General features: G+C 39.8%; 1 protein-coding gene and 1 long non-coding RNA gene across 8 annotated transcripts in view; one reads left to right on the top strand and one right to left on the bottom strand.

Annotated features, from left to right (window-relative positions):
* FAM13C (family with sequence similarity 13 member C) overlaps positions 1–25,216 on the bottom strand; it is a 123,910-nt gene that overhangs the window by 81,220 nt on the left and 17,474 nt on the right. For 6 of the 7 annotated variants that reach the window (XM_019035262.4, XM_019035261.4, XM_019035260.4 and 3 more), the window contains one exon: positions 3,703–3,821. In XM_019035262.4, the coding sequence (XP_018890807.1) occupies positions 3,703–3,821 (119 nt within the window). Of the gene's footprint in view, positions 1–3,702; positions 3,822–18,334; positions 19,164–25,216 lie in introns of those variants that run through there. The other variant, XM_055354111.2, reaches the window with a different exon arrangement.
* On the top strand, positions 1,956–12,302 carry LOC129525189 (uncharacterized). The gene is made up of 2 exons (XR_008669304.1): positions 1,956–2,093; positions 12,088–12,302. It is a non-coding gene; the product is annotated as an uncharacterized lncRNA (long non-coding RNA).

Raw genomic sequence — 25,216 nt, 5'->3', positions numbered from 1 at the left:
TCAGATACACCTGTAGGACACCAAATTTGAGACCTCTAATGTGTGGCACTGTAAGGCCAAGGAATATAATATAGGGAAGGGTGGGGCATGGCAAATGGGAGGAAGGGTGCAGCGAAAGAAGATGGAAGTGGCTTTAACTGTATCTGAGGTCGGCTCTGTTAAGGGAAATCAGAAGAGCAAGCCAGCTTGGAAGTAGAAAGACATTAGCACAAGGGTTCTGTTAAGAGAAAAACTTTAGCTGAATTAAATTTAAAAGGGTTTAATTGAGCAAAGAACAATTCGTGAATCAGGCAGCCTTCCCAGCCAGAGTAGGCTCAGAGACTCCAGTGCAGCCACATGGTGGAAGAAGAGTTATGGACAGAAAAAGGAAAGTGACATACAGAAAATAGAAGTGAGGTGCAGAAACAGCCGGATTTGTTACAGCTCGGCGTTTGCCTTATTTGAACATGGTTTGAACAGCTGGCCACCTTTGGCCACAACTTGGTAATTGGCACAAAAGTAGGCTACAGTTTGTATACAACTCCATTTAGGTTATAGTTCACAATGTACAGAGAAACCTTTAGGCTGAACTTAAAATATGTAATGAGGCAGCTTTAGGCTAACCTTGATTTAACAGTTCTGAATCTTCTCTGGAGTCATGTGTTTTCGAACTTGGAGGTAGAAAGACATTAGGACAGGGTTTCTAAATATTTTCTGGGGTTATATGTGCCATACGAGAGTCTGATATATGTTTTAGAGATTTTCACTAGAAAAAAATAAACATACATGTAGTGGACAGAATAATAGCTCCCCAAAGATGTCCATGTCTTCATCATTGTCGCTCCTCTGCCACCTTACCTTATGTGACAAAAAGGACTGTGAAAATGTAATTAAGGACCTCGAGATAGGGAAATTATCTGAGTGAGCCCAATCTATTCACATGAATCCTTAAAATCAAAAAATGTTTCCCAGCCATGATCAGAGGGAGATGTGACTATGGAAGAATGATCAGAGAGATGCAATGTTGGTGGCTTGAAAATGGAGGAAGGGACCATAAGCCATGGAATGTGGGCAGCCTCTGGAAACTGGAAAAGGTATGGAAATGGATAGATTCTTCCCTACAGCCTCTAAAAAGGAATGGAGCCCTGCCAACACCTTTTTTTTTTTTTTTTTTTTTTTTTGGCCCAGGGAGACATATGTAGGACTTCTATCCTACAGAACTATGAGATAATAAATTTGTGTTTAAAGCCACAAGTTTGTGGTCAGTTACTACAGTAGCAATAATAGAGTATATATACACAGAAACTTGGGCAAACACATTCATAGACCTTCCTGAGTCTCATCCTCATAAATACATAAAGGCTCCTTGTGCTCAAAAGAGCCCAATATACAACATGAGGACTCTGAGAGCTGTAGGTATGAAACTATTTGGCATTCGTGAAAAGATCAATGCCCACCTCATGACCTCAATCCGCGCCAAAATCTCACCTCTACAAACATGGATTCATTTTCTGAAGACTGACTACTCCTTCGAGTCTCACCAAAATGATGTGTGACCCCAAAGAGTAAGGTGGCCTCTTGCTACAGAGAGATCTTTCTTCCTTTTCTTACAGTGTTCATTATATTAATAGCATTCTCCCCAACCCACTGCCCCAAAGAAGGTGGCATTTTACACCTGCTGAGACTTAGCCTGGCTTATTCTTTCACTCTGAACCAGACCTAGGTCTGGAGTGTCCCATTACAGTATCATGTCTCTATCAAGATTCTATTTGGCATGATATGTCCAAACCTGGCCAGATGCCTGCTTAAAACAGAAGAGGAAGGTTATCAGGAATGTGAGCTACCTGATTCAAAGTTGTTTTTAGCCTCGGATCTCATTTCACTAGTTCATCAGATTTCACAATCCCTGTAATATTTTGAGATGGATTTTTTTAAAGTTCCATTAGAATGTCCCTTGGTGATGTCACCATGGTTGTGATAAATAATCGTAGTTTAAAGGTTACTTAACTAAGAGTATAGACATAACTGCCCTCACAGCACTCCTGATATGTGACTTATCACCAGATCCTGCAATTGCTGACAGCGGTGCACAGAACAGTCTGGAATGTTGCTAGGTCAGAAAGCTCAATTCTGTGAAAGTGGGACATGAAAGATGGGAGATGGGGAGGCGAAAAAGACAACAAGGTATTTAGGATCCTATGAAGGTTTGCTAAGAGGCAGAGGAAGAGAAATACAAAATGGGATACAAAATGGGATACACAATGGTTTTAAGTTTACTGAACATCAAGCATCTTTGAGAAGGTTAATTGCTAACACCATTTTCCCCTGTTGGTCTCTGTTAAATATCTACCCCTACAGGACCACCATACATTCCATACACAAGCATGAATGACTTTTTTTTGGTTTTTATTTGTTTTGTTTTGCTTTTATACTATTTTGAAATATGCATGGGAATAATAGTTGACTTTCTTCTTTCTGAGAGAGACAGTCATCAGGCTGGTGGGCCACTGACTAAATTGATTCCAGTAACCAAAAAATAGCTTTCTTACAATAATACCTCAAAGAGGAGGGAGAATGTCCTGATTACTGGAGAAATTACAAGGCTGAATCCAACAGGTATTACCTGAGGCCAGGTAACAGTAAACACATAAAAGAAGTCAGCTTGTGAAGAGGGTTATAAAAGGTGCCCATGAATCCGCCTGGATAGGGAAGCACCTTACCTTTGAGGTCCCCTCCAACCTTTTGAGGTTCTATTATTCTAAATTTAGTATATTGGATATTTAAAACTACAACTGCATAGCACAGCCAATCTTCTCTGTAGTTGTTGATTTAGACTGTGCTGCCTTAGAAAAACAATTCTAAAGGTCAGGCTCAGAAGCACAGCCCTCCCTTTCCACTGAGTGAGGGCTATGATTACACTGTACACAAGATCCTACAAAGACAGCTGACACAACTAGCGGTTGAATTCTTTCTTCTGTTTATTTCCAGAAGAGACTTTCCATAGACAGCTGCAATGCCAGGCTCCATCAGAATGTCATGCCAACCTTTCTGCAGGCTGCTTTCCACCCACATCCTTGCCCTGGATCCAGGGCTGTCTCCAGCAGGTCTAGCAGGCTAGAGAGGCCATCCTGGGGCTATGTCAGGGCTAAGGTAACTGGAAGACACTTGGGTCAGCACAGAATCTGCACCTGCCATGCTGCAATCAGACATTTGTGGGTTCAAATTCTGACTCAGTCCTTTTCACTTGTGCAACATCAGGCAAGTGCCTTAATATGTTTCAGACTATGAGTACACAGCTTTACGAGAAAGTAGAGAAGGCTAAATGAGAGACGACGTAAAAATCAGTTGCTATGGTGCCTACATGGTCATCACAAATTTATCGCTATCACAAAGGAAAATCTAATTCCCTCTAGCATAGAATAAAGAATAAGAATAGATGAAATCAGCATTCCTCTCCAAGGGCAGGACCTGTCTCCACTTCCCCCTGAGCCTTAAGGTAGATTATTTTCAAATGGAAGACAGAGAAAGTAGGTCATTTACATTTATCTTAAACTCACTCAGCGATTCCTCTTCTAGGCCCCTTTAGGCAGCTTTTCTGACTATAAGGAATGCCAGCAAAAGTCAGAAAGCCTTGCCTCTTGTGTGGAAGTGGCAAGCACACAGTTGGCATTTCTGAGAATGGAACCACAAGCACAGAATAGCTTCTGATAACAAAGGGCCCACCTTGGTTGAAGTCGCACTGTTTCTTGGCACTTGAAGGCATTGTTTTGTGGACTCTCATGAGCTGGTGTTCCTGCTCTCACCTGACACTCTGACTGGCTGGATACCACATGCTCTGTCTCCTGCAAGAAGAAAGAGCAAAAGCAGATGAGCTGTCAACAGCAATCAGTTCCATAGCATTATTATGCTGGAAGTGGGTCTCGGGGCAGGGAAGCAGCAATGCATAACACATTCTGCTGATTGTAGTGTGGGAAGGGAGCCAATTCACTGGTCCAAAATTTTAAAAGCTTCTATCAGTCAGTTGCTGCAAGATTACAGAATAAAGACAAAAATCATAATAATAAATCTTATGTCCAAAAGATATGGTATAGCCATACAATAAGAATTTTACAGACATTAAAAATGATGTCATGGAAGAATATTGAATGAATAGATACATCTGAAAAGATAATTCATAGAAGAATATTTATAGTATAGGCTTATTTATGCAAGAATAAACATATGTATCAATGTTCACACATACTCACACACACACACACACACCCCACACACACATGAGATTGGAATAAGTTGAACCAAAATCTTAACTGTGACTAACTCTGAGACATCATGTTTATTTATTTTTGGGAGCCCATATATATTTTCTAAGTTTTCTACAATAAACATTATTTCTATAATAAGAGAAAAATTTAAGTTCATCTAAAAACTAAAGAACAAATCATTTTTATGAATTCCAGATCTCAAGAGTCCTTGATATCTCTCCCCTCATCCTGCCACCACCCCCTCATACACACACACTATTGCCACTGGCCACATTGCATCTAAAGAAACCACAATGTGGGTTATCCATGATGCAATTGCTCATTAACTTAGAAAAACTCCAGAGTGCTAAACACTCTACAGAATAAACACACCAAAACTAAAACTAATCTGGATTCAATACAAAGACATGCATACATAGCAAAAATGAAAGATTTATATATATATCCAACAGTTCCACTACTATCATCTTTGAGCCATGTCAAACCTCTAATTGAAAAACTTTCTTTAGAATAAAATAGCCCTTCTTTAATCTAATAAATGAGAAACTAAAACAAAAATCTGCGAGAAATTCAGTAGCTCCAGGTGGCTACCATCATACAGGCAAATTATTCAAGCAATGCAGTGAATTTGGGTCTTCTGCTGCAATATATTATGGTCACAATAGAGACCCAGCTCCTCTATTAAGGGTGTGGGTTGAAGTCAGTACAAGTGTCAATGTGTCAGGTGTCTTAGAAATCATGTTTCCAGCACACTGGAAAAACATGGTGAGGCTTTTTGCCAAGAAGTCATCATCACAAGCCTCTACAACAAAATCATATGAATGCCTTCATACAAAAGGGTAAAATGGGAACCGCTGGGCAGAGCTGTGGGAAAGAAAAGAATTAGCCCTATCAAGATCCTCTCTTTAATTCTTTGAAGCCTCCAGCTTCAGATAAGAAGACACTCCACATGAAAAGTTTCCATTAGTATGCACTAGTCCCCTAGACTTAGTAGTTGCTTGAGAAAAATTCCACAGCTACCAAAATACTGGTCAAATTCTCCCACACAATGGTTTTCATGTGAGACAGAGTTCTGCTTGCTACTTGCTCAGTGTATGACCTTGGCCAAATTACATAAGTTATCTGGGCTCAGTTTCCTTTTCTGTAAAATGAGGATAATACCATCAATTCCACAAGTGCCTGCCAATTGGAGGCATACAGCAGATATGAACTACTACTGATAACAATATTGCTTTTATAAAAATTTTCTTAAAGCTCAATATTCTGAACCTAGTGCTCAGGTAATCCTTGCAGAATTAACCCAAATGAGTTCAGCAAAAGAAAACCTATTTTTGTGGTGGAATGCTTATTTCACATTTCTATACTAATAGCAGTATTATTTTAAACATTATATTTAGAAGCCTCAATAGATGTAGGCATTAAGAAATGGCCCCTCTGAACTCTAAAAGGTTTAAACCAAAAATGTCCGTTTTATTAAAACCTTATCCTTTTAGGAAAGAGTAGTGTTTGATTTTTTTTTGAAAATAGTATTTTATCTAACTCTTTGAATCTTCAAAAGTTGAGAAGGGTTAGAGAGGCCAAACACTGTTGGATTCCCTTGGCCCTAGGATGTATCTTAGATATGAATAACAAGAACTTTAGAGAAAGTGCCTCCTTAACATGCTTAGATCAGAGATCTCAAAGGACTGCAAGAGAAGAACTCTTCTCTAAAATGGGAAGATAAGGAGTATTTGGACACAGCTGACTATCAAGTCCCTGATTCAAATGGGGAAAAGAGTGGCACTGTCACCTATGTTTCTTTTCCCCACCAAGAATTTCAAACCTCAAGATGGTACGGAGAATTGGGGAAGACTAAGTAAGGAGTCTGGTACAAATCATCCTGAATACTGATGAATGGAACAGGCTCTGATGTGATATGTATGTGTGATTGTCATGAGAGGCTGCCCTTCCCAATGCCAAAAGTTAGATCATGAAAGTTCTGATCTATAAGCCCCCCTCAGATCAGAAACCCAAGTACAGCCTTTCTTAGAAAATACCGAATTTATTCTTCCTTCCAGAGATCCTTATGATCTTGGAAAATATTTCACTCATAAGAAAAGGAATAAAGATTTTTAGTTTAGTTCCTTCCACTCCATTATCTCCTCATGGAATGATCACCTGTGGGCAAATAGCCCCAGCAAAGCTCACATGGGAATCAATGAGCCTTCAGATGCTTCTAATTTCTAGGCTTTAAGTCTTCTAGCTGATACCCCAGACAGCCTGAAGCAGACACAGACCTCTCTAGTGTGCCCTAGGTGAGTTCCTGACCCACAGAAACCATGAAAGATAATATATGATTATTGCAATTTTAAGTTTTGTGGTTATTTGTTATGCAACAATAGATAACTAAAACACATTACCTTTCCTGTATTCTAAGATATCATCAATTATAAACCATCATTGGTTTGATTACATAACAGTCTTTTAGGAAAAAAATAATGCCACATTAAATGCATCCATCAATTTTAAGAAACGTTCAAAAATGAGAAAGGTGAAATTTTGAACAGATGTGTGCATTGGCATTAAGGAACGACAGAGCATGCCCAGGACAGCCTGGCATGTAACGACACAAGACATCCCGACCCAAGTACCTTACAGGGAATAGGGGAGGAAAACCCAAGCCTTAGTTGACCAGCTTTAAAAAATAATTTCATGTTTTCTCTTAAAGAAAGAAGACAGAAGAAATGGGGATATCATCTTATTGAATTAATAGAACAGTAGCTTTCAAAGGTCTTGTGCTTCCAGCTGTCATTTATTCATAAAGTTATAAAGGAAAGAGTACAAAACAAGAATAGTAGTACTCAATCAAATGTATTTGCCTCTATAAGAGATTTAGCCAGATGCATGAGAAGCCAAGGCTTACTTCCTTGGTAAGCCCATTTCTCTGCTCCAGTTGGACTCCACCACCTGTTGAAGGTTAACTAGGGCTGCCAAAGAAAGTCCTTAGAGTAAATAACATATTTGTAAAAGATTGAGAGTTAACATTTTGTCCCCATACCCCCGCCCAAAAAAGGTGACAACATCAAGAAGGGAAATAAATAACACATTTGATTACCTTTGCCCATTTAAGCTTCATCACTCTGTTTAGAATCGGCTGTAACATTCAGCTCAAAAATTCTAGAACATTAAAGTAGGGTATGTATTCTGAAATAAATAAGAAATATTTTTACCTAAAAAAACCCCACTATTATATACCAAGCACTTTTATAGTTGAGAGGGTTATAGAGAAGTGAATAAGACATTCTTGCCCCCAAAGAACTTTAAAATCTACTGTTTGACACAGACTGAAGGGTAAGAGAGCAGATTCTAACTTTTTACTTCTGTGTTAATGTGTCTGTCAAATGGTTAGATCCAAACTGACAAAGGAGACTGAGGGAAGAAGCCAAAATCCTCTGCTCCATGCTTGGTCTTTCTGCCACCTGGCCAAGCGTAGCCCAGATGGGCACCTGGAAGAAAAGGCATCCCACATCTTTTCCTGTTCCCAGCCATCTTCATCTACCCTCCACCTCACCCCTAGTATGTCCCAAGTCCACCTCAGTGGGGTGATTTGTTGGTTCTCTGCCAAATGCAGGGACCATCAAATTGACTACATTCTGAGATAGTTCATAAGAAAGCTGTCCATGAAGCAAACATAATTTAGGCTATTTATCTCATCCGGGTGCAGAGGGTAGGAGAGTGTGCATGATAACAAAAGGAAAGCTATTAACTCAAGAGGCTCAAAACTCAAACTTAGTTAAGGAAAAATTAGCTGCCCCTAAACCAGAATGGTGAAATATGATATTTTGTTCTCATTGCAATTTTAGTGAGTTCAGCTGACTCTTGTAGCACTTGAGATCATCTAGTTTTGATCAAATGGCATGGCCATTGCTTCAGGCCCTTCCAAGTTCCTTTATTTGTACAAATCCATGGCCATCAAGAAAAAAAACAAAACAAAACAATATTCCATTCTAATCCCACCATTCTAATCCCAGATCTTGCCCATCTTCTCTGTCTGAAAGTCAGAAATGTATCTTTGGGCCTCAAGGATGTACACATCCTGTATATCTTCCCTCCAGGATGTGGTCACTCAAAACATCAAATGTTCATCTTCTCATACTTGAGGTTTTCTCTGTGTCCACTCTCCCCAAATTGATAAAACTTTATTTTCTTCAACTACTGGATTAAATTTTAAATTAAATGGTTCTGTAGCTTAATCACTCTATTGTTAATGCCTTGCATTTATGAGAGTAAGTACTTCCCAAAATCTCTAATTAAGACATGATTAATATATCTGATAGCACTATAATTTGGAAAATCTTATATTTTCAGTTCTTAAGGTGAACAAGAGAAAGTGTTGTAAATCTACCCTATCCTACATCACCCAAGAGTCCCTTTTTTCTTAACCTTCACACATCTGTGAAAGTGACTTGATGTCCTTCTGAATAATTGGGGAACTTTAAAGATGTTTATACCCGGATAAAAGAAACTATTGGACTATTACATTCATGTTGTAACTAGTTAAAGAGCGTCCTGTACGAGTTGATTTAAATTTCCTTTCAAAAATGTGTGTCTATTATTTAAAATTTTCTGGCCCTTTAAGAAATAGGGAACCAAGAGAGCAGTTTCTTCAGATCTATTTTTAAAACATTTCTGACCATCTTACTCATTATTTCAACAAAGAAATAAAATAAATCATGGAAAAAGGCAGGCATAGGCTCAAAATCCACATATATCCATGAAGTAGGATGTCCTCTGATTCTGGTTTTTTTTCTTTTTTTCTTTCTTTCTGGTTTTTTTTTTTTTTTTTTTTTTTTGAGACAGAATCTTGCTCTGTCACCCAGGCTGGAGCGCAATGATACGATCTCGACTCACTGCAAATCCTGCGTCCCAGGTTCAAGCGATTCTCCTGCCTCAGCCTCCTGAATAGCTGGGATTACAGGTGCCACCACCATGCCCAGCTAATTTTTGTATTTTTAGTAGAGACGAGTTTTCACCAGGTTGGCCAGTCTGGTCTGGAACTCCTGACCTCAGGTGATCCACCTGCCTCGGCCCCCAAAATGCTGAGATTACAGTCGTAAGCAACTGCGCCTGGACTGATTCTATTTTTTTAAGCTGTAATATATATTACCCAGTTTACTGCTTTGTTGTAAGACTTTCTAGTAGAAAACAGACATTCAATTATGCTGTCTATCATATCATATATATTTTCCAAATCTAATAACATTCACTGAGCACTTGCTCTGTAGCAGGTACTAAACTAGGCACCTTCTATGTACATTTTCTCATTTACTAGGAGGTAGGTTTTAGTCCCCCAGTTTTCCCCAGTGAGAAAAATGAAGTGAAGAAAAGGCAGATGACTTACTGAGGCCAGAAAGATTGCCTTTTATACATGAGGTGCCTTTCTGAAGACCTTGCAGAGTCTGACTGACATTTGTGTATTTTAAGACTATTCTCATGACAGCGGATATTGAGTATTTCCATTCACCAGCTAGTGTGGAAATATTTCAATAAAATCAATACAGCTTATAATTCAATAGGCCCAAACAGCTTTGATATACAGTTCTTGATCGATTTGGGAGGAATTGCATTAATTTGAGTTGTTTGCCTTAAAAGTGATTTAATACTTTATATTCAATACTTAATTAAAAATTGTATAAAATAGGACCACACCAGATCACATGACTGAGCTAGAGCACCCAGTTCCTAACTCCAGTCTCCTAAACACAAACCCAGAGTTCTTTCCATTATATATTCTAACCACCCACATTTACTATAGAACTGAGAAATATCCCATGCAAGTCAATGTGAATACAGTCACAGTTAAAATGTAACAGCTGGGGTGGGTGGTATTCAAATGTAAAATCAATGGAGTATACACAAGAGTAAAAAAGAGAGTCATGAGGCATGAGAGTTTTCACTAGTATTTGTTTTTTCTCCTCTCTAGCATGTGGGTTAAAGGACTCAGGGACTCTGAAGTGAGGGAGATTCATAAAAACCTAGTCTTCTCTCTAATGAGCTTGAGATTGGAGGCAGGGAGGCAGGATTTACCAGTTGTGAGATGTAAGATAGCTGCCTTGAGTATTTTGACAATCAGCTAACCAAAATCTAGCTACCCCTCTCTAGGAATCCTTGCATTTCTCCTCCTGCCCCACTGAGGAGTTAGGCCTTGCACAGGTCTCCAACTCTCCAATTACAACACATTGCTAAGACTACAGAAGGCTCCAAACAACAAAAAGCATGAAGGAAAGCAAAAGGCAAATAGTTTCTGATTATGATCACATTGCTTCACTCCCTCATAGCACTAGTATCTGTAACTACCATGCTTGAGCCCTGAAATATACCTACCCTGACCTTAGAACCAGCCTGATCCCTCACAGCTAATGAGATGTCCTAGACTTGACCACTGTAATTCCTAGGATTCATAAACTGGTCATCTCTGCAGCTTTATGGGATTCTTGGTTTTCTGATGACATTCATTCATCATTCAAATATTTGGTCCTTATCAGGGGCTACATTCTGTGCTGTTCCTAGTTCCTGCTCTCAGGGAGCTCACAGTCAAGTTAGCAGTGGCAATGGTGGTGGGGGATGGAAGAGGTGGCAAGACACAAACTATAAACAGGCAATTGCAGTATAGTATGGTCAATGCTACAATAGGATAAGGACAAAGTGTGAGATGCTTTGAGAATGTATAGGAATGACACCAAGCCTAGTTCTTGGGAGAAGTATCACTGAAGTGGCCTAAAGGATAAATGAACATCAACTGGAGGAAACAGCATGAGGCGGAGGCAGAATGTATCAAGGCAAACATGTGTAAGTGAGAGCATGGAATGTTCAAGGAACTCCAGATGGGTGACTATTTTTAGAGTGAGAGTCAAAGGTGGGGATGGTGAACAACCAGGCAGGTGAGGCACAGGCAGAAGCCAGATCATGTGAGATCTCTAAGTATGAAGACCTACTAGTCTTGAAGAGTTTGGGCTTTATTCCATTGGCAATGGCAAGCCACTGAATATTGTAAGTAAGGCATGTTCAGATTTGCACTGGAAGAAATCATCTTGGGCTTGTGTGGCAAATGGATTAGAAGGTGAAGAGGAGGAATCAAAGAAGGAAGGATAGTTAGAAAGGTAGAGCATCCCAAGCAAGAGATGACTGTCACTTGGATGACAGAGGTGGTAGGCAGTATGGAGAATAACAAATTAGCTAAAAAGATATTAAAGAGATAGAAAAAATAGACCTGGTGATTGACAGGATGTGGTTGAATGAAAAAGAAGGACAGATGGTGATGCCAAATCTCTAAGTGGGAAAATGTGGTGAAAGCTATTGCTGCTCCATGAGATGGACACGGGAAGAGAAACAGTGTTCAGGGAGAGTTGGGTATGAAGGACCCATGCAGCATATAAGTAGGCAATGATAAATAGAGGAGCTGAAATCTTAGAGACAGACTAGGGCTGGCAATACATATTTGAGAACGATCAGGAGGGTGACCAAAACCACAAGTCAGGTAACACAATTCAGAGTAGGCAGAGAGGGAAGAGAAAACTTGGGAGAAAACCCTGAGGAATGCCAATATTTACAGCACTGATGGTATATTGTTAAATCAAAACTCAAGCTGCAAAATAATGTATATATAGTAAGAACCCACAGAGAGAGGTGGAGGGGTAGATCAATATGTTTGTATATGTGTGTGTGTGTGTGTATTATTACTGTGCAGTTATGGTTTTTTTATGTGGGATATGTTAATTTATACATTACTTAATTGCTTGAATTGTTTAATGAGTATGTGTTGCTTTTATAATCTAAAATAAGAATATTTCATTTTAAAACATTTAAGGGACAGGCAGATGGAAAGGATACTGCAGAGAAGACCAAGAAAGAGAAATAGGAAGAAAATGCAGAGTGGGTTGTCATGGAATCTTCAAGAAGGAAGCTCATTGCCTGACCCACTTGTTTCATAATGCAATGAAATGCTAAAGAATTTTAACTCCATAAGGAAAATCAGGGCACGACAATAAAAGAAACATTAAATATTAGTAAAAGTACACTCAATAGTATGACTTCTGTCTTGTTCTTTAAAATAGGTGCCTCTGTTCCTTATGTTCTACTTGTGTTAAACTTTAATAAGGGAATACAATTTTCAAAAGCAAGCAATCAAAAATCATGGTTAAATGTAACAACTGGAGCAGTGAGTCAGCACCTATGAATATGGCACCACAAGCTTAAGCCTTTCTGCTAGAACTTATTTCTATGCACAGAGCAGAGGTATGACAAGAAAGTCCCTTTGTCAAGTCTGTCCTCACTTCTCAGCCACATGGCCTCTCAGGTCTAGTATAGAAGCAAGTGAATTATTTTGACTTCAAAGGGTTACTATGATTTTAAAAATAGGAAATGCTAATTTCTGGGGAGTATTTTGTTATTGTTGTCACTTCTTATTTATTTATTTATTTATTTATTTATTTATTTATTTATTTATTTATTTATTTATTGGTAAGAGACAAGGTCTTGCTATGTTGCCCAGGCTGGACTCTCCAACTTCTGGGCACAAGTGATCCTCCTGCTTCAGCCTCCAAAACAGCCGGGACTACAGGCATACGTTACCATGCCAGGCTTAATTTCTGTGATTTTAATATGAATTAAGAAAATATGTATATTTTAAATCATCTCCCTCTGAGCTGAAGTTTAAGATCCCTTAAATACCTCTTACTTGCACTTTGAGAGGCCGAGGCATGCAGATCACCTGAGTTCAGGAGTTTGAGACCAGCCTGGCCAACATGGTGAAACCCCGTCTCTACTAAAAATACAAAAAATTAGCCGGGCATGGTGGCACATGCCTGTAATCCCAGCTACTCAGGAGGCTGAGGCAGGAGAGTTGCTTGAACCTGGGAGAGGGAGGTTGCAGTGAGCCGAAATCACTCCACTGCACTCCAGCCTGGGTGACAGAGCAAGATTCCATCTCAAAAAAAAATAAATTAATAAAAATAAGTTTTAAAACCCTTTTACTTAAAAGCCAGCACTACCTTCCTGGGAAAAGCCCACCTTTTATTCCTTTTTTGGGGGCTGAGAAGGCAAACAGCCTGTTGATACAGAATCTCTACCATGTTATTTTCTGAAATTATTAAAGTATGTCTGTTATTGTTTGCTTTCAAATATCCCTCAATGTTTCATTTCTCAAGCTCCCTTGTTTGTTTTATTTACTTTAGCAAGAATCAAATTATTTTTCCATTTCCAAAGCAGTCATGAGAAAAATCCAAATTTACCATCACAAATATTACTTCAGCTACTAAAGCTGCTGCACTAATGCCACAGCTTTCAACACTAGGCTCTCCTTATATTCTTGTATCAACAAGGGACGTCTCTGCCTTTCCTTCTGCTGAACTAGTCATTGAGGATTTTAGAGCAAGTCCAACTGTTCTGACAAAATGTGGAACAGTTAACAAAGGAGAATCATGTCATTCCAACATTCCCCTTTTAAAGACATTGTGGAAGCATCAGAGCTCTCCCATCTTACAATGAATGCATGGTTCTGTATTTTGTTTTGTTTTTTTTTCTTTTGAGAGAGACAAGAGATGGCAGGGGAAATGAGAAAGGAAAATAGTATTGTATCAGAAACCAGAAATGCTGACATGGATTTCACTTTCATGCAAACCAATTTAAGAAACTTTTAAAAACTGGGATAAAAATAAGGAGGAAATGGAATATTATGTATGGTGCTATCTCAAACTAAAAACAAATTAACAACTATAATAAAGCAAATCCTGACAAGAAAATTATTCTAAGATATCTAAAGAGAATAGACATTTTGAAAATAGTGATATCTTGTGAATGCCTAGGACTCACTTGCATGTTAATGGTAATTGAAATATGTCAAAACTTACTGGGTATATACCCGAAAGGATTATAAATCATGCTGCTATAAAGACACATGCACACGTATGTTTATTGCAGCACTATTCACAATAGCAAAGACTTGGAACCAAGCCAAATGTCCAACAATGATAGACTGGATTAAGAAAATGTGGCACATATACACCATGGAATGCTGTGCAGCCATAAAAAAGGATGAGTTCATGTCCTTTGTAGGGCCATGGATGAAGCTGGAAATCATCATTCTCAGCAAACTATCGCAAGGACAAAAAAACCAAACACTGCATGTTCTTACTCATAGGTGGGAATTGAACAATGAGAACACATAGACACAGGAAGGGGAACATCACATATCGGGGCCTGTTGTGGGGTGGGAGGAGGGATAGCATTAGGAGATATACCTAATGTTAAATGACGAGTTAACAGGTGCAGCACACCAACATGGCACATGTATATATATGTAACTAACCTGCACGTTGGGCACATGTACCCTAAAACTTAAAGTATAATAATAATTTAAAAAAGACTTTAATGTTAGATAAACAGTAATACTCCAGTATACCTTCAGTAATACCCAAGGTGCTAGATTTGGGGAATGAGGTTCCACAAAGGTGCAAAATATTAGCTCCTCTTAAAAGGTCTCTAGCTACAATGTTAGCATAAAGCAGGACAAACTCTACAGTGGCCAACTTTCATTTTATCAAAGGCTGCTCAAATAGCCTCTATGTCTAATTTCCCAACTAACAGTCACTAGGGCTGTTTATTGCTAAGTCTTTAATCAGACTCTTCAGCCACAAGTAGAATATATTCCCCCAGAGGTGATCTCCCTTTAGAAAGCATGCTTCCTTCTATGCAATAAGATCAGACAATACATTCAGACTGAATTGAATATTCTACGTAAAGGTAACACATGGCAAGTTTTTATGTGGACTTGGGAAAAGCCTAAGGACCTACGAGACCCAAATATTAATTTTAGCACCATTCACTTTGAGGAAGTCTTTAATCTGATACATAGCAATTATCTGGAATAAAGGAAAAGCTTAATACCTAGAACACTGAACCCAAAGGCATTTGCAGCTTGGCCAGTAGATACCCCATGTCTCTAACCCAAAGGCTACCCCACCCCCTACCAGCACCACTCCTCAAACTAATTTCCATACAGCTTCAAGATACAGGAAATCCCTGGAGGCAGACAAAATTTCACCAGGTGAATGATGTTGAGAATAACTGAAGAAAGGACCAGTCCCTAACAACAGATGCAGTAACATCACTTCCCTAAGTTCAAGTGTCTATCAGCTTTCTATGGCCTACATTGTGTTTGTTTACCTGGGGTCAAGTCCATAGGGGATAGGAATAGCAGGAATGCTCTGCAGGGGAAGGTAAGCCCACCGGATACACAATGCAATAAAAGCTCCATGAAGGCCACTCTCTCATAGGACTCATTCTCCGTAATCTCACATACAGAGACTCAATACATATTTTTGAATGAGTTATTAGCATAAATCATTAACATGACATAGTATCCTGGGACATCAAATTTAAGTGATGATTTAGAGAGAAAAGCTTTTTTGAATCAAAGCAGATATTTTAATAAACTACAGCATGCTCATGACTTCTTCAGATGACAAGCATATACCAGTCAGGGTTCTTAGCTTCAAACAATAGAAACAAACTCTAAGTAACTTAACCAAAGGATGAATTTATTAAGAAGCTTACAGAATAACTTAAATGGTTGGAAAACCAGACAAGGGACTACTAGGCAAAGAGCACAGTAAAATTGTGCTCAAAAATAATCCAACATGGACTCTTCTGCCACCCTGATGCAGACTCTTCTGCATTCTAAATCTAAATCTTCAATGACACTGACCCTAATATCATTTTTTTTATTTTTTAAGAAAAAAATAATGCTTCTTATCAGCTTCTATACAGCATTGTTTATAAGGAGCATCCTGACTTCAGTGATATTAAAGTGTTGGAAATATGTGAATCTTAGGATGGATGAAAAGAGGTCAATTCTGCAGTGTGTAATGTTCACACCATGCACTCAACAATGGGCACCACCACTATGACCACCGCTCACGGCTCAGATCTCATTTCTTGCTGCATTCACTTCCACTCCTAGAGCTGACTTCTTGGCTTCTTCTCTCAAGCCAAGATTAGGGTGTGTACTTCTGACTGGTATCACCCCAGTTGTGCCCATGTCCTAGCTGAAAGGGAGGCTGGAAAAACAAATAGTGGCCTTTTCAGCTTTTATAGTGAATAAAGCATTCTGCTTTTCTCCCTCCAATGGGAAATTCTCCAAGTGCAAGAACAGAGTTCAGATGCTTGGCAGCCAAAATAGAATGACAAATATCCTCTATAGGGAGATTTCAAAGAAACTCCCTCTTATGGTAAAAGTTCAGTTTCCTCAGCTGTTAGAACTTACAAATAGAAAAATGTTTGCAAAGCACCAGAATAAGAAAACTCATTAGGATGGAATCCAAGGCCCTTACAATCCAGCCTCTACAAACTTCCTGTCTATCTTCCATCACCCCATCCTTTCCACATCCTACAGTTCACGGATGACAAATTAGGTGGCAGCTCTTGAGTTCCACTATCACTCATGTCTTCACTCACAGTGTGTTCCCTCAGCTTAGAAAACCTCCCTCCTCCTGGAATTTTCTCTACTTAAATAACTCCCATTTTACTACTTGAGCCAAAAATCATCTCTTGTGTGAACTTTTCCATATAGCCCTCTTTTTTGTGATCTTTTAGCACTTTATTTGTAATTCTATCATTGAAGAAAGAGGTCTCTACCCAATATCTGAACAAAAAACTGAATTCATTGCTTGCTAAATTAGCAAGGAAGAACTGTACTTTCAGAGGCATTCTCCCTGAGCAAAGCAGAGAGAGCTGATCTTCTATAGGGCTTGGAGACCCTTAGAGTGCAGGCACTGGCAGACTTCCAGAAGCTGGAATGTTTAGGCATTAGTTGACCTTTAGCTGCAGAAGTAAAGCTGGAGTAAGAATGTTGCTGACTGGCTGACTTGCCTGGGCATGTGCACTAGAGTTTAGCTGTTGCCAATTGTCTGGCTTTACAACTGTGTGTGGTGTTGGCTAGCTTTCAGAAGCAAGTGACTGGCTAGGTTACAAAAGCACAAATGATTGCCAAAGCAAGTTGTTATTGACCCAGTTAAACAGGTACAAAACAACACATTCTGATGGTTACTGGTCACTTGTCACTGTGGCCACAGAACAATCAGTGTTTTCCAGACAGGATAGGAACTTTCCATTTTCTTTTTTTTTCTTTTTCTTTTTCTTTCTTTCTTTCTTTCTTTTTTTTTTTTTTTGAGATAGAGTTTCACTCTTGTCACCCAGGCTAGAGTGCAATGGTATGATCTCTGCTAATTGCAACCTCCACCTCCCGGGTTCAAGCAATTCTCCTGCCTTATCCTCCCGAGTAGCTGGGATTACAGGCACCTGCCACCATGCCTGTCTAATTTTTGTATTTTTAGTGGAGACAGAGTTTCACCATGTTGGCCTGGCTGGTCTCGAATTCCTGACCTCAGGTAATCCACCCACCTCGGCCTCCCAAAATGCTGGGATTACGGGCGTGAGACACCATGCCCAGCCCGAACTTTTCATTTTCATTCTCACTGTTGTCATAATGTATTAGGATACAATAACCACACTAACAGCTAACATTCTAACATTTATTGAGCTTTTACTATGTACTATGTATTACAGTAAATACTTTAAAGGATTATCTCATTTAATCTTTCAAACAACCTTATAGGTGGGTCATATTATCCCTCATTTTTCAGATTGTTAACCTTAGATGCCTCACTGGGATGCAGGAATGAAAAAAATGACAACAGAGGCAGTGCTCTTGCCAGTGCACGCTAAGGACTCCACTGCCTGTTCCTCTCACTGGTTCCCCAGGACAGATAACATGCCTGTCCCAAGCCCAAACACCAGGGCTCATCTCTCTTTGCATCCACAACTACAGAAGTCCATGGCCTCTCAAGCAGAGGCACCCTCCAATGTCGGTTGTTAAAGGAATGAAGAAAGAGGATCCTGAATCATTCTATTAGTTCAAAACCTGGACTGATGGTCAATAAACTCTGCATCTTGCCATCTAACTGTGCCAAAGTTGATAATAAAACTAACATCCTGCACAAAGCATCAACTACATTTATGATTTTGAGAAAGTCAGGCCATAAGATCATATGTTCTACCTGGTTACCAGCCATGTTGTAGCTAATTCTCCATCTTCGATACGACTACTAAATCTAAATGACTAGTCATCAGCCTGCCTCAGCTTCCCTAAGGTAGAAGTCCCCACTCCATACCATTGTGTAGTCACTGGATCCCAGTCATAATGCCCTATGCCCATATGTCTCTGCCTTGCCAGTCTACTTAGTGCCTCACATCCTCCTGGAACAGAATCCCATCAGTTCCTGCCAGTTCCCCCAGAGCAGCAAGGAGCCAGCCCACTCTAACTTCAGGAAGCCCCTTCTTGTATTAGTTTCCTGGGGTTACAGTGACAGATTACCATAATTTGTTGGCTTAAAAACAGCAGAACTTTATTTCTCTCACAGTTGTGGAGGCCAGAAGTCCAAAATCAAGGTTTCAGCAGGGCCATGCTCTCTCCAAAGGCTCTGGGGGAAAATCCTTCCTTGCCTTTCCAGCTCCAGGTGACTGCTGGCACTCCTTGGCTTCTGGCATCATCACTCCAGCCTCCGCCCCCATCCTTACATGGCCTTATTCCCTGCATATCTCTCTGTGTCTGCTCCTCTTCTTGTAAGGACACCAGACGTTGGCTTTAGGACTCACCCTAAATATTCAAGATGATCTCATCTGAATTCTTATGTTAATTATATCTGCAAAGACCCTATTGCTATTAAAGGTCACGTTCTGAGGTTCCAAGTGGACACGAATTTGAAGGGGGACACTACTCGACCTGCTTCTCCCTTCAACATACAAGAGGGAAAATATTCCCTATAGGGAGATTTCAAAGAAATTCCCTCTTATGGTAAAAGTTCAGTCTCCTCAGCTGTTAGAAAGTAGAAATAGAAAAATGTTTGTGAAGTATCAGAATAAGAAAACTCATTAGGATGGAATCCAAGGCCCTTACAATCCAGCCCCTACAAACCTCCTGTCTAGCTTCCATCCTCCCATCCTTTCCACATCCAGCAGTACAGGGATGATAAATTAGGTGGCAGCTCTTGAATTCCACTATCACTCATGTCTTTACTCCCCTCAACTTACAAGAGGGAAAACAAAGGCTCCCTTAGGCACAGTCAACCCAGCATCACTGATGAAACACCACGTTACCAAACCTAATTTGGCAAATTGAGCAAAACTCACTGATAGTTTTGCCCCAAAAGGGATTGCTAGTGAAACTGATAGTTTGAGAAGTGAAAGGAAAGGCCAGCTCAGTGTGCATAGGGCAGGTTGTTTTCAAAATATAACAGAGGTCCCAGCATAGCATTAAAAAAGATGACTGATTAAAATCATCCATTCCAAAATAAGGAGGTAGAGGATTATTTTATGTGTGTGTGTGTTGAAGATAGGCTTTTTAGTCTTGTTTGCAATGGAAACATTTCCTTCTAAAAAACACAACACTAAAAGGCTCTGAGACAAATCACATTTAGCAATTAGTTCACAAGTAAGTAAGAGAAAGCCAAAATAAACCAACTTTGAAAGTATCTTAGTCAACAACAAAATGTGTTCACAGTTATGGCCTTGCAATCAGATACTGTAATAAACCCTAGGTGTGTCATTTCTGAAATTTTAACCAAATAATGAACATTTCAATTACAGGAAAATAATGCTCAAGAATTGTTGCAGTTACTGAATTTTCTGATTAAAAAAAATTTTTTTTTAAAAAGAGTCTGCTAAGACTTTTATTATTTTCTGAGTTAGAATATTATCTCCATTGCCCAGAGATTATAATCCTGTCTCCTCTAGTGCCAGTTCCCTGCGTCTCCCTCATTCTGATGTCTACCTTGAGCCCATCCCTATCTCAGCACAGAGTTGATTACCTCTTGGTGGACTGTTTGCCTGGGCTCCTCACTCACCCCCAAATCCTGGAGACAGCAAGGCTGCATGGGCTAGAGTGTAGCTCACCAGATTCCTGCCTGGCACTTGGCCCAAGAATGACTCTAACATCCAGACCCTTGCTCCTTCGGACTCTCCATTACATCAAGAACCAACTGCTGAGTCCCTATTCTGTTTTTTAGCATGAAGTGGGAGTGGGGTACTCAGAGATATATAATAGGGTTTTGTACTTTTTTTCTCTATTTCCATCTTGATGCTTCACATCAAGTAGAAAAGGTCACAGCTGTCAAAGTCTTTATAGGTAACCAGTGGAAAAAAATGAATAAAATATAAAAGGAAATAGCCTTAAACCATTAGTATTTGCTTATTTTATATTAGATTGGTGCAAAAGTAATTGCGGTTTTTGCCATTACTTGGCAAAAATCGCAATTACTTTTGCACCAATGTAATATTTAGCATTAAACTAGTTCAGGCTTTTGTTTCATCCTTTTGAGTTTCAGAGAGAGCAATATCTGGGTCTTCAGAGGACCACGCTCTCTGGGTTCCTAAATCAAATGTCAGTTTCAATACAGCTGAGAAGACAGTAAGCAACGGGGAGGAAAAACCTGACAGAGGGAAGAGGTGGGAGGTGTAATGCCCTCCTGTGGATCCACAAGCACCACATTCACTGATTTTCTCCCGGTGATTTTTAAATCTGGTAGGTCGCACCTTTAGTAGGGTCAGTGTTTCCTGGATTTAAACACTCTAAACGCCAATTGCTACCCCTACCACGCTGGCAAATCGACTTACCTTTAAACCTTCACGGTCTCCCTTTGGTTATTTCATGTTACCTACAGCTGAAAAGCCTAAAAATCTGACACCAGAATAACCTTTCCTATTAGAAATTTCCCTGGCACACAGCAACATTACCAAGCCAAGCAATCATAATATTGTAGCTCAGCATGTTAAAGAACAAAAGAGGCAGTGCTGAACATCTTTGTTCCTGTAAGAAATCCCCGGCCAGGCGCAGTGGCTCACGCCTGTAATCCCAGCACTTTGGGAGGCCAAGGCGGGCGGATCACCTGAGGTCGGGAGTTCAAGACCAGCCTGACCAACATGGAGAAACTCCGTCTCTACTGAAAATACAAAAAATTAGCTGGGCATGGTGGTGCATGCCTGTAATCCCAGCTACTCAGGAGGCTGAGGCAGGAGAATCACTTGAACCTGGGAGGTGGAGGTTGCGGTGAGCTGAGATCGCACCATTGCACTTCAGCCCCGGCAAAAAGAGCAAAACTCCCCCTTCTCAAAAAAAGAAAAAAGAAAGAAAGAAATCCCCTAATTGTGGCCACAACTGATAAGCAGTAGAGGTATAGAGGGTTCAGCAAAAATAAAAATGATTAATAACAAAACACGATGAGCTTTGTTGGGTGGGAAGGCAAAGTTCCTTCATAATTCAAGCACATCAGTTACCTGTGCCTGGAGGTATCTACATAATAAAATGATGCTTAAAATAGTTAATTTATCCTCACCTGTGACACTAGCCTCAGTCTAGAGCAGCAGTTTTCAAAGCCACAGTGTTCTGGTTGACTGCTTATCTCCAACAGGATTAATACTCAAAACATGGCACCATTGTTCTGTCTATTTGTGCCAGGAGCGATGTCACTTTTGATCATTTTAACACAGAAGCTGGCTCATGAAAGTCGGCCTTCCTATTGACTTGATGACAGCCTCTGCTCATGGCAAGCAGTATCCTATGGGAAGGTGGTGTGCAGCCTTTGAGGGCAGATTTTCAAACTTTTTGAGAACATCTATCAAATTTTCAAGGCTTTATTATCCCAAGAGAGTGAGCAGCTTTTTCCAGGATGTTTCGTGCTGTTTGAACACTAAAGATAAAATAAATAGTGCAACAAACCTCCTAGACTTAGTCTGCTAACTTCCTTTCCATTCAAACTTTACCCTTTAAAGTTTGAACTAAAAAAAAAAAATCCTGGCAGCTCTCAGACCACATGAGTACAACTGGTTATTTCTACCTTGGGAGGAGAAGGTGCATTTGATTAAATGTTCATGCCATTCATTTTTGATAGGGTCACCCAGAGTTAGCAGATAAAAACACAGGATGCCCAGTTAAATTTGAATTTCAGATAGATAATGAATTTATGTTTAGTAAATAATTTACATAAGTATACCCTATGCAATATTTGGGACATACTTAATCTAAAACTATTCTTTGTTGTTTATCTGAAATTCAAATTTAACTGGGCATCCCATATTTTATGTGGCAACTACATCTCTTGAAAACTATGGGGCCCGAAATTGCAGACTTGAGGTTAATATGTTATGTCTCAGTTCCTGAGTGTTATTTAACCATGTTTAATAAAGTTAAGATGGGCAATTCTTAGTTACCCAAAATGTCAGTTCATTTTGTTTCTGCTATCCAGACTTTCCAAACAGCTTTACTTCTAAGATCCAAAACAGGCTAAGTCCTTGATAAGCTGTTTTCTTTGCCTAAAGAACACCCTGCTCTTGGATAAATATCACAAAGAACACGAGGATGTGCATTTGCATATGTATGTGTGTGCAGAAACCCAGCTCCCATATCTGACAATATCCAGATTGTTAAATCCCCTTTCTTTAGAAAGTATTTTTGAATCATATTTTAAAATGTCTCTAAATCATGGCACCACAGGTTCAGCTGGCATAACCCAAAGTCACTCCAATCTTATAGCGAGAGCAAGACCACGATTATTCCTAAATAAAATAGCAAAATTAATGAGCTTGACGTTTCATTTGGAAGTAAAGAAGAAATCAATGCTAGACCTACTTCTTTGTTCCCTATCATAATGAAGCAGGTGTTTCACTGAAGGGATGCTTCTACTAAACTTCAGTTCCTGTTCGAAACAATAATATAACAGCACATATATCCTTTGGTAATACTTAATTAACCTAATTAATATTCTTTTTCTTCTTTTAGTCCTTGACATTAATAACATTACTTCAGTAGTGTGAAGGGCTAGAAAAGAAAAAAGACCAATTAACTTCATCTTGCTTTGGATTATGTGCTACTTTGAGTAGAGGATGTGGAAGTCATTAGTGCTATTGTCCAGTATTTCATTCTCCCCCTTAGGACATACTATAGAATTGTACTTCTTGGTCCATTGAGTTATGGGGTTATGGTTACGGCAAAGCATATGACCAGCTCTGGACAATTAGTAGAGAATGGAAATGCTGTGTGTTACTTCAGGCCTGGAGCTTGTAATAATTGGTGCAGGACCCTCAAAAAATCTTGCTCTCTAACTCGGAAACTAGCAACGTTCAAGACTGCAACTGTTTCATTTACTTGAGTCTTTAGTTGACTGAGGTGAACAGATACCTACTGGTGACCAGTGATGGTTATGTACCATGTTTGAGAAATGCACTTTTGTTGGTTTAAATCACTAAGTATTTAGGTTATTTGTTATTGCAGCAGAGTTCAGCCTAGCCCACCACATGAAATATGCAATTAAGGAGGTTTTCGTGTTTTTGTCAGCCAAGTGAGTCTATAAAATACTCTATAAACTATTTCTTTTTTTTTTTTTTTTTGAGATGGAGTCTCGCTCTGCCGCCCAGGCTGGAGTGCAGTGGCGCGATCTCGGCTCACTGCAAGCTCTGCCTCCCGGGTTCCCGCCATTCTCCTGCCTCAGCTTCCCGAGTAGCTGGGACTACAGGCACCCGCCACCACGCCCAGCTAATTTTTTTGTGTTTTTAGTAGAGATGGGGTTTCACCGTGTTAGCCAGGATGGTCTCGATTTCCTGACCTCGCGATCCGCCCACGTTGGCCTCCGAAAGTGCTGGGATTACAGCATGAGCTGCCGCGCCCGGCCTCTATAAACTACTTCTTTTTTTCTTTTTTCTTTCTTTTTTTTTTTTTTTTTTTTGAGACAGAGTCTCGCTCTGTCGCCCAGGCTGGAGTGCAGCAGCGCGATCTCGGTTCACTGCAAGCTCCGCCCCCCAGGTTCACGCCATTCTCCTGCCTCGGCCTCCCAAGTAGCTGGGACTACAGGCGCCAGCCACCACGCACGGCTGATTTTTTTTTTTATTTTTAGTAGAGACGGGGTTTCACCATGTTAGCCAGAATGGTCTCGATCTCCTGACCTTGTGATCCGCCCGTCTCAGCCTCCCAAAGTGCTGGGATTACAGGCTTGAGCCATCACGCCCGGCTTGTAAACTACTTCTAATCCCCTAAAATTTGAATGTTTACGTTTATATCATTAACTTTAACTTTAATCCTCAACAACCTCTTAAGATACAATTGCCATCTCCAGTTTAAAGATAGGAAAAATGACACAGAGCTAGTAAGTGATGCTTAAAGTCACACAGAAAGAAAGTAGCAGAAGGAATTTGAACTCATATCCAACTGCAGCTATAGACCATGCGTTTTACCACATCACTAAACTGCTACTCAACTATTTATCTCTGGAGTTTATTAAAGGAAACTTCTCCATAGTAGAGGCAGCAGGTCTCGGAACCCAATGGAGGCACAACAGGTACCAATAGGACAAAGGTGCCCCATGGACGCTCCTCTTCTCTCTATGTGTCGGTAGATCTTGACTGGCCTGAATTTATATGGCTATATAATGTTAGAAACTCTCTTTGGAACTATATAGGAAAAATCATAAATTATTTAAATTAGAATACATTTAAGTATGCAAAAGATGCATAGGAAGTGGCAAATGGACAATTTTAACAGTCATCCTGTATGGCAGCCACCTGCACCTCTGTTTAATATTCCAAGCAGCATGTAAGCAGAGATCAGTCCTTGCCATCCTCCATTGCTATACTCAACCAACACCATCGATACGCTTGTGTTTATTATTTCAAGGAGGATTCTTCTGTAACTTCCATCACAGATGGAATATCAGTTATGCAATGCGGCCCTGAGTGCTACAATACCAAATTATCAAATTCTCCATTGGTTAACTTAAAAGTCTCAAGTAAATTACATTGTTTTGAATGCAAATTCTGTCTGCGTACTAGGATTTTCCATTTCTGAGATGTATTGCCCAGGCAAACTAAGTACACCACTTCATTTTAAGATTCCT

Source organism: Gorilla gorilla, chromosome 8 (assembly GCF_029281585.2).
Source record: "Gorilla gorilla gorilla isolate KB3781 chromosome 8, NHGRI_mGorGor1-v2.1_pri, whole genome shotgun sequence".
Classification (NCBI taxonomy): domain Eukaryota; kingdom Metazoa; phylum Chordata; class Mammalia; order Primates; family Hominidae; genus Gorilla; species Gorilla gorilla.
Note: the sequence above shows the minus strand (reverse complement) of the source record. Positions and strands in the feature narration are given on the sequence as shown.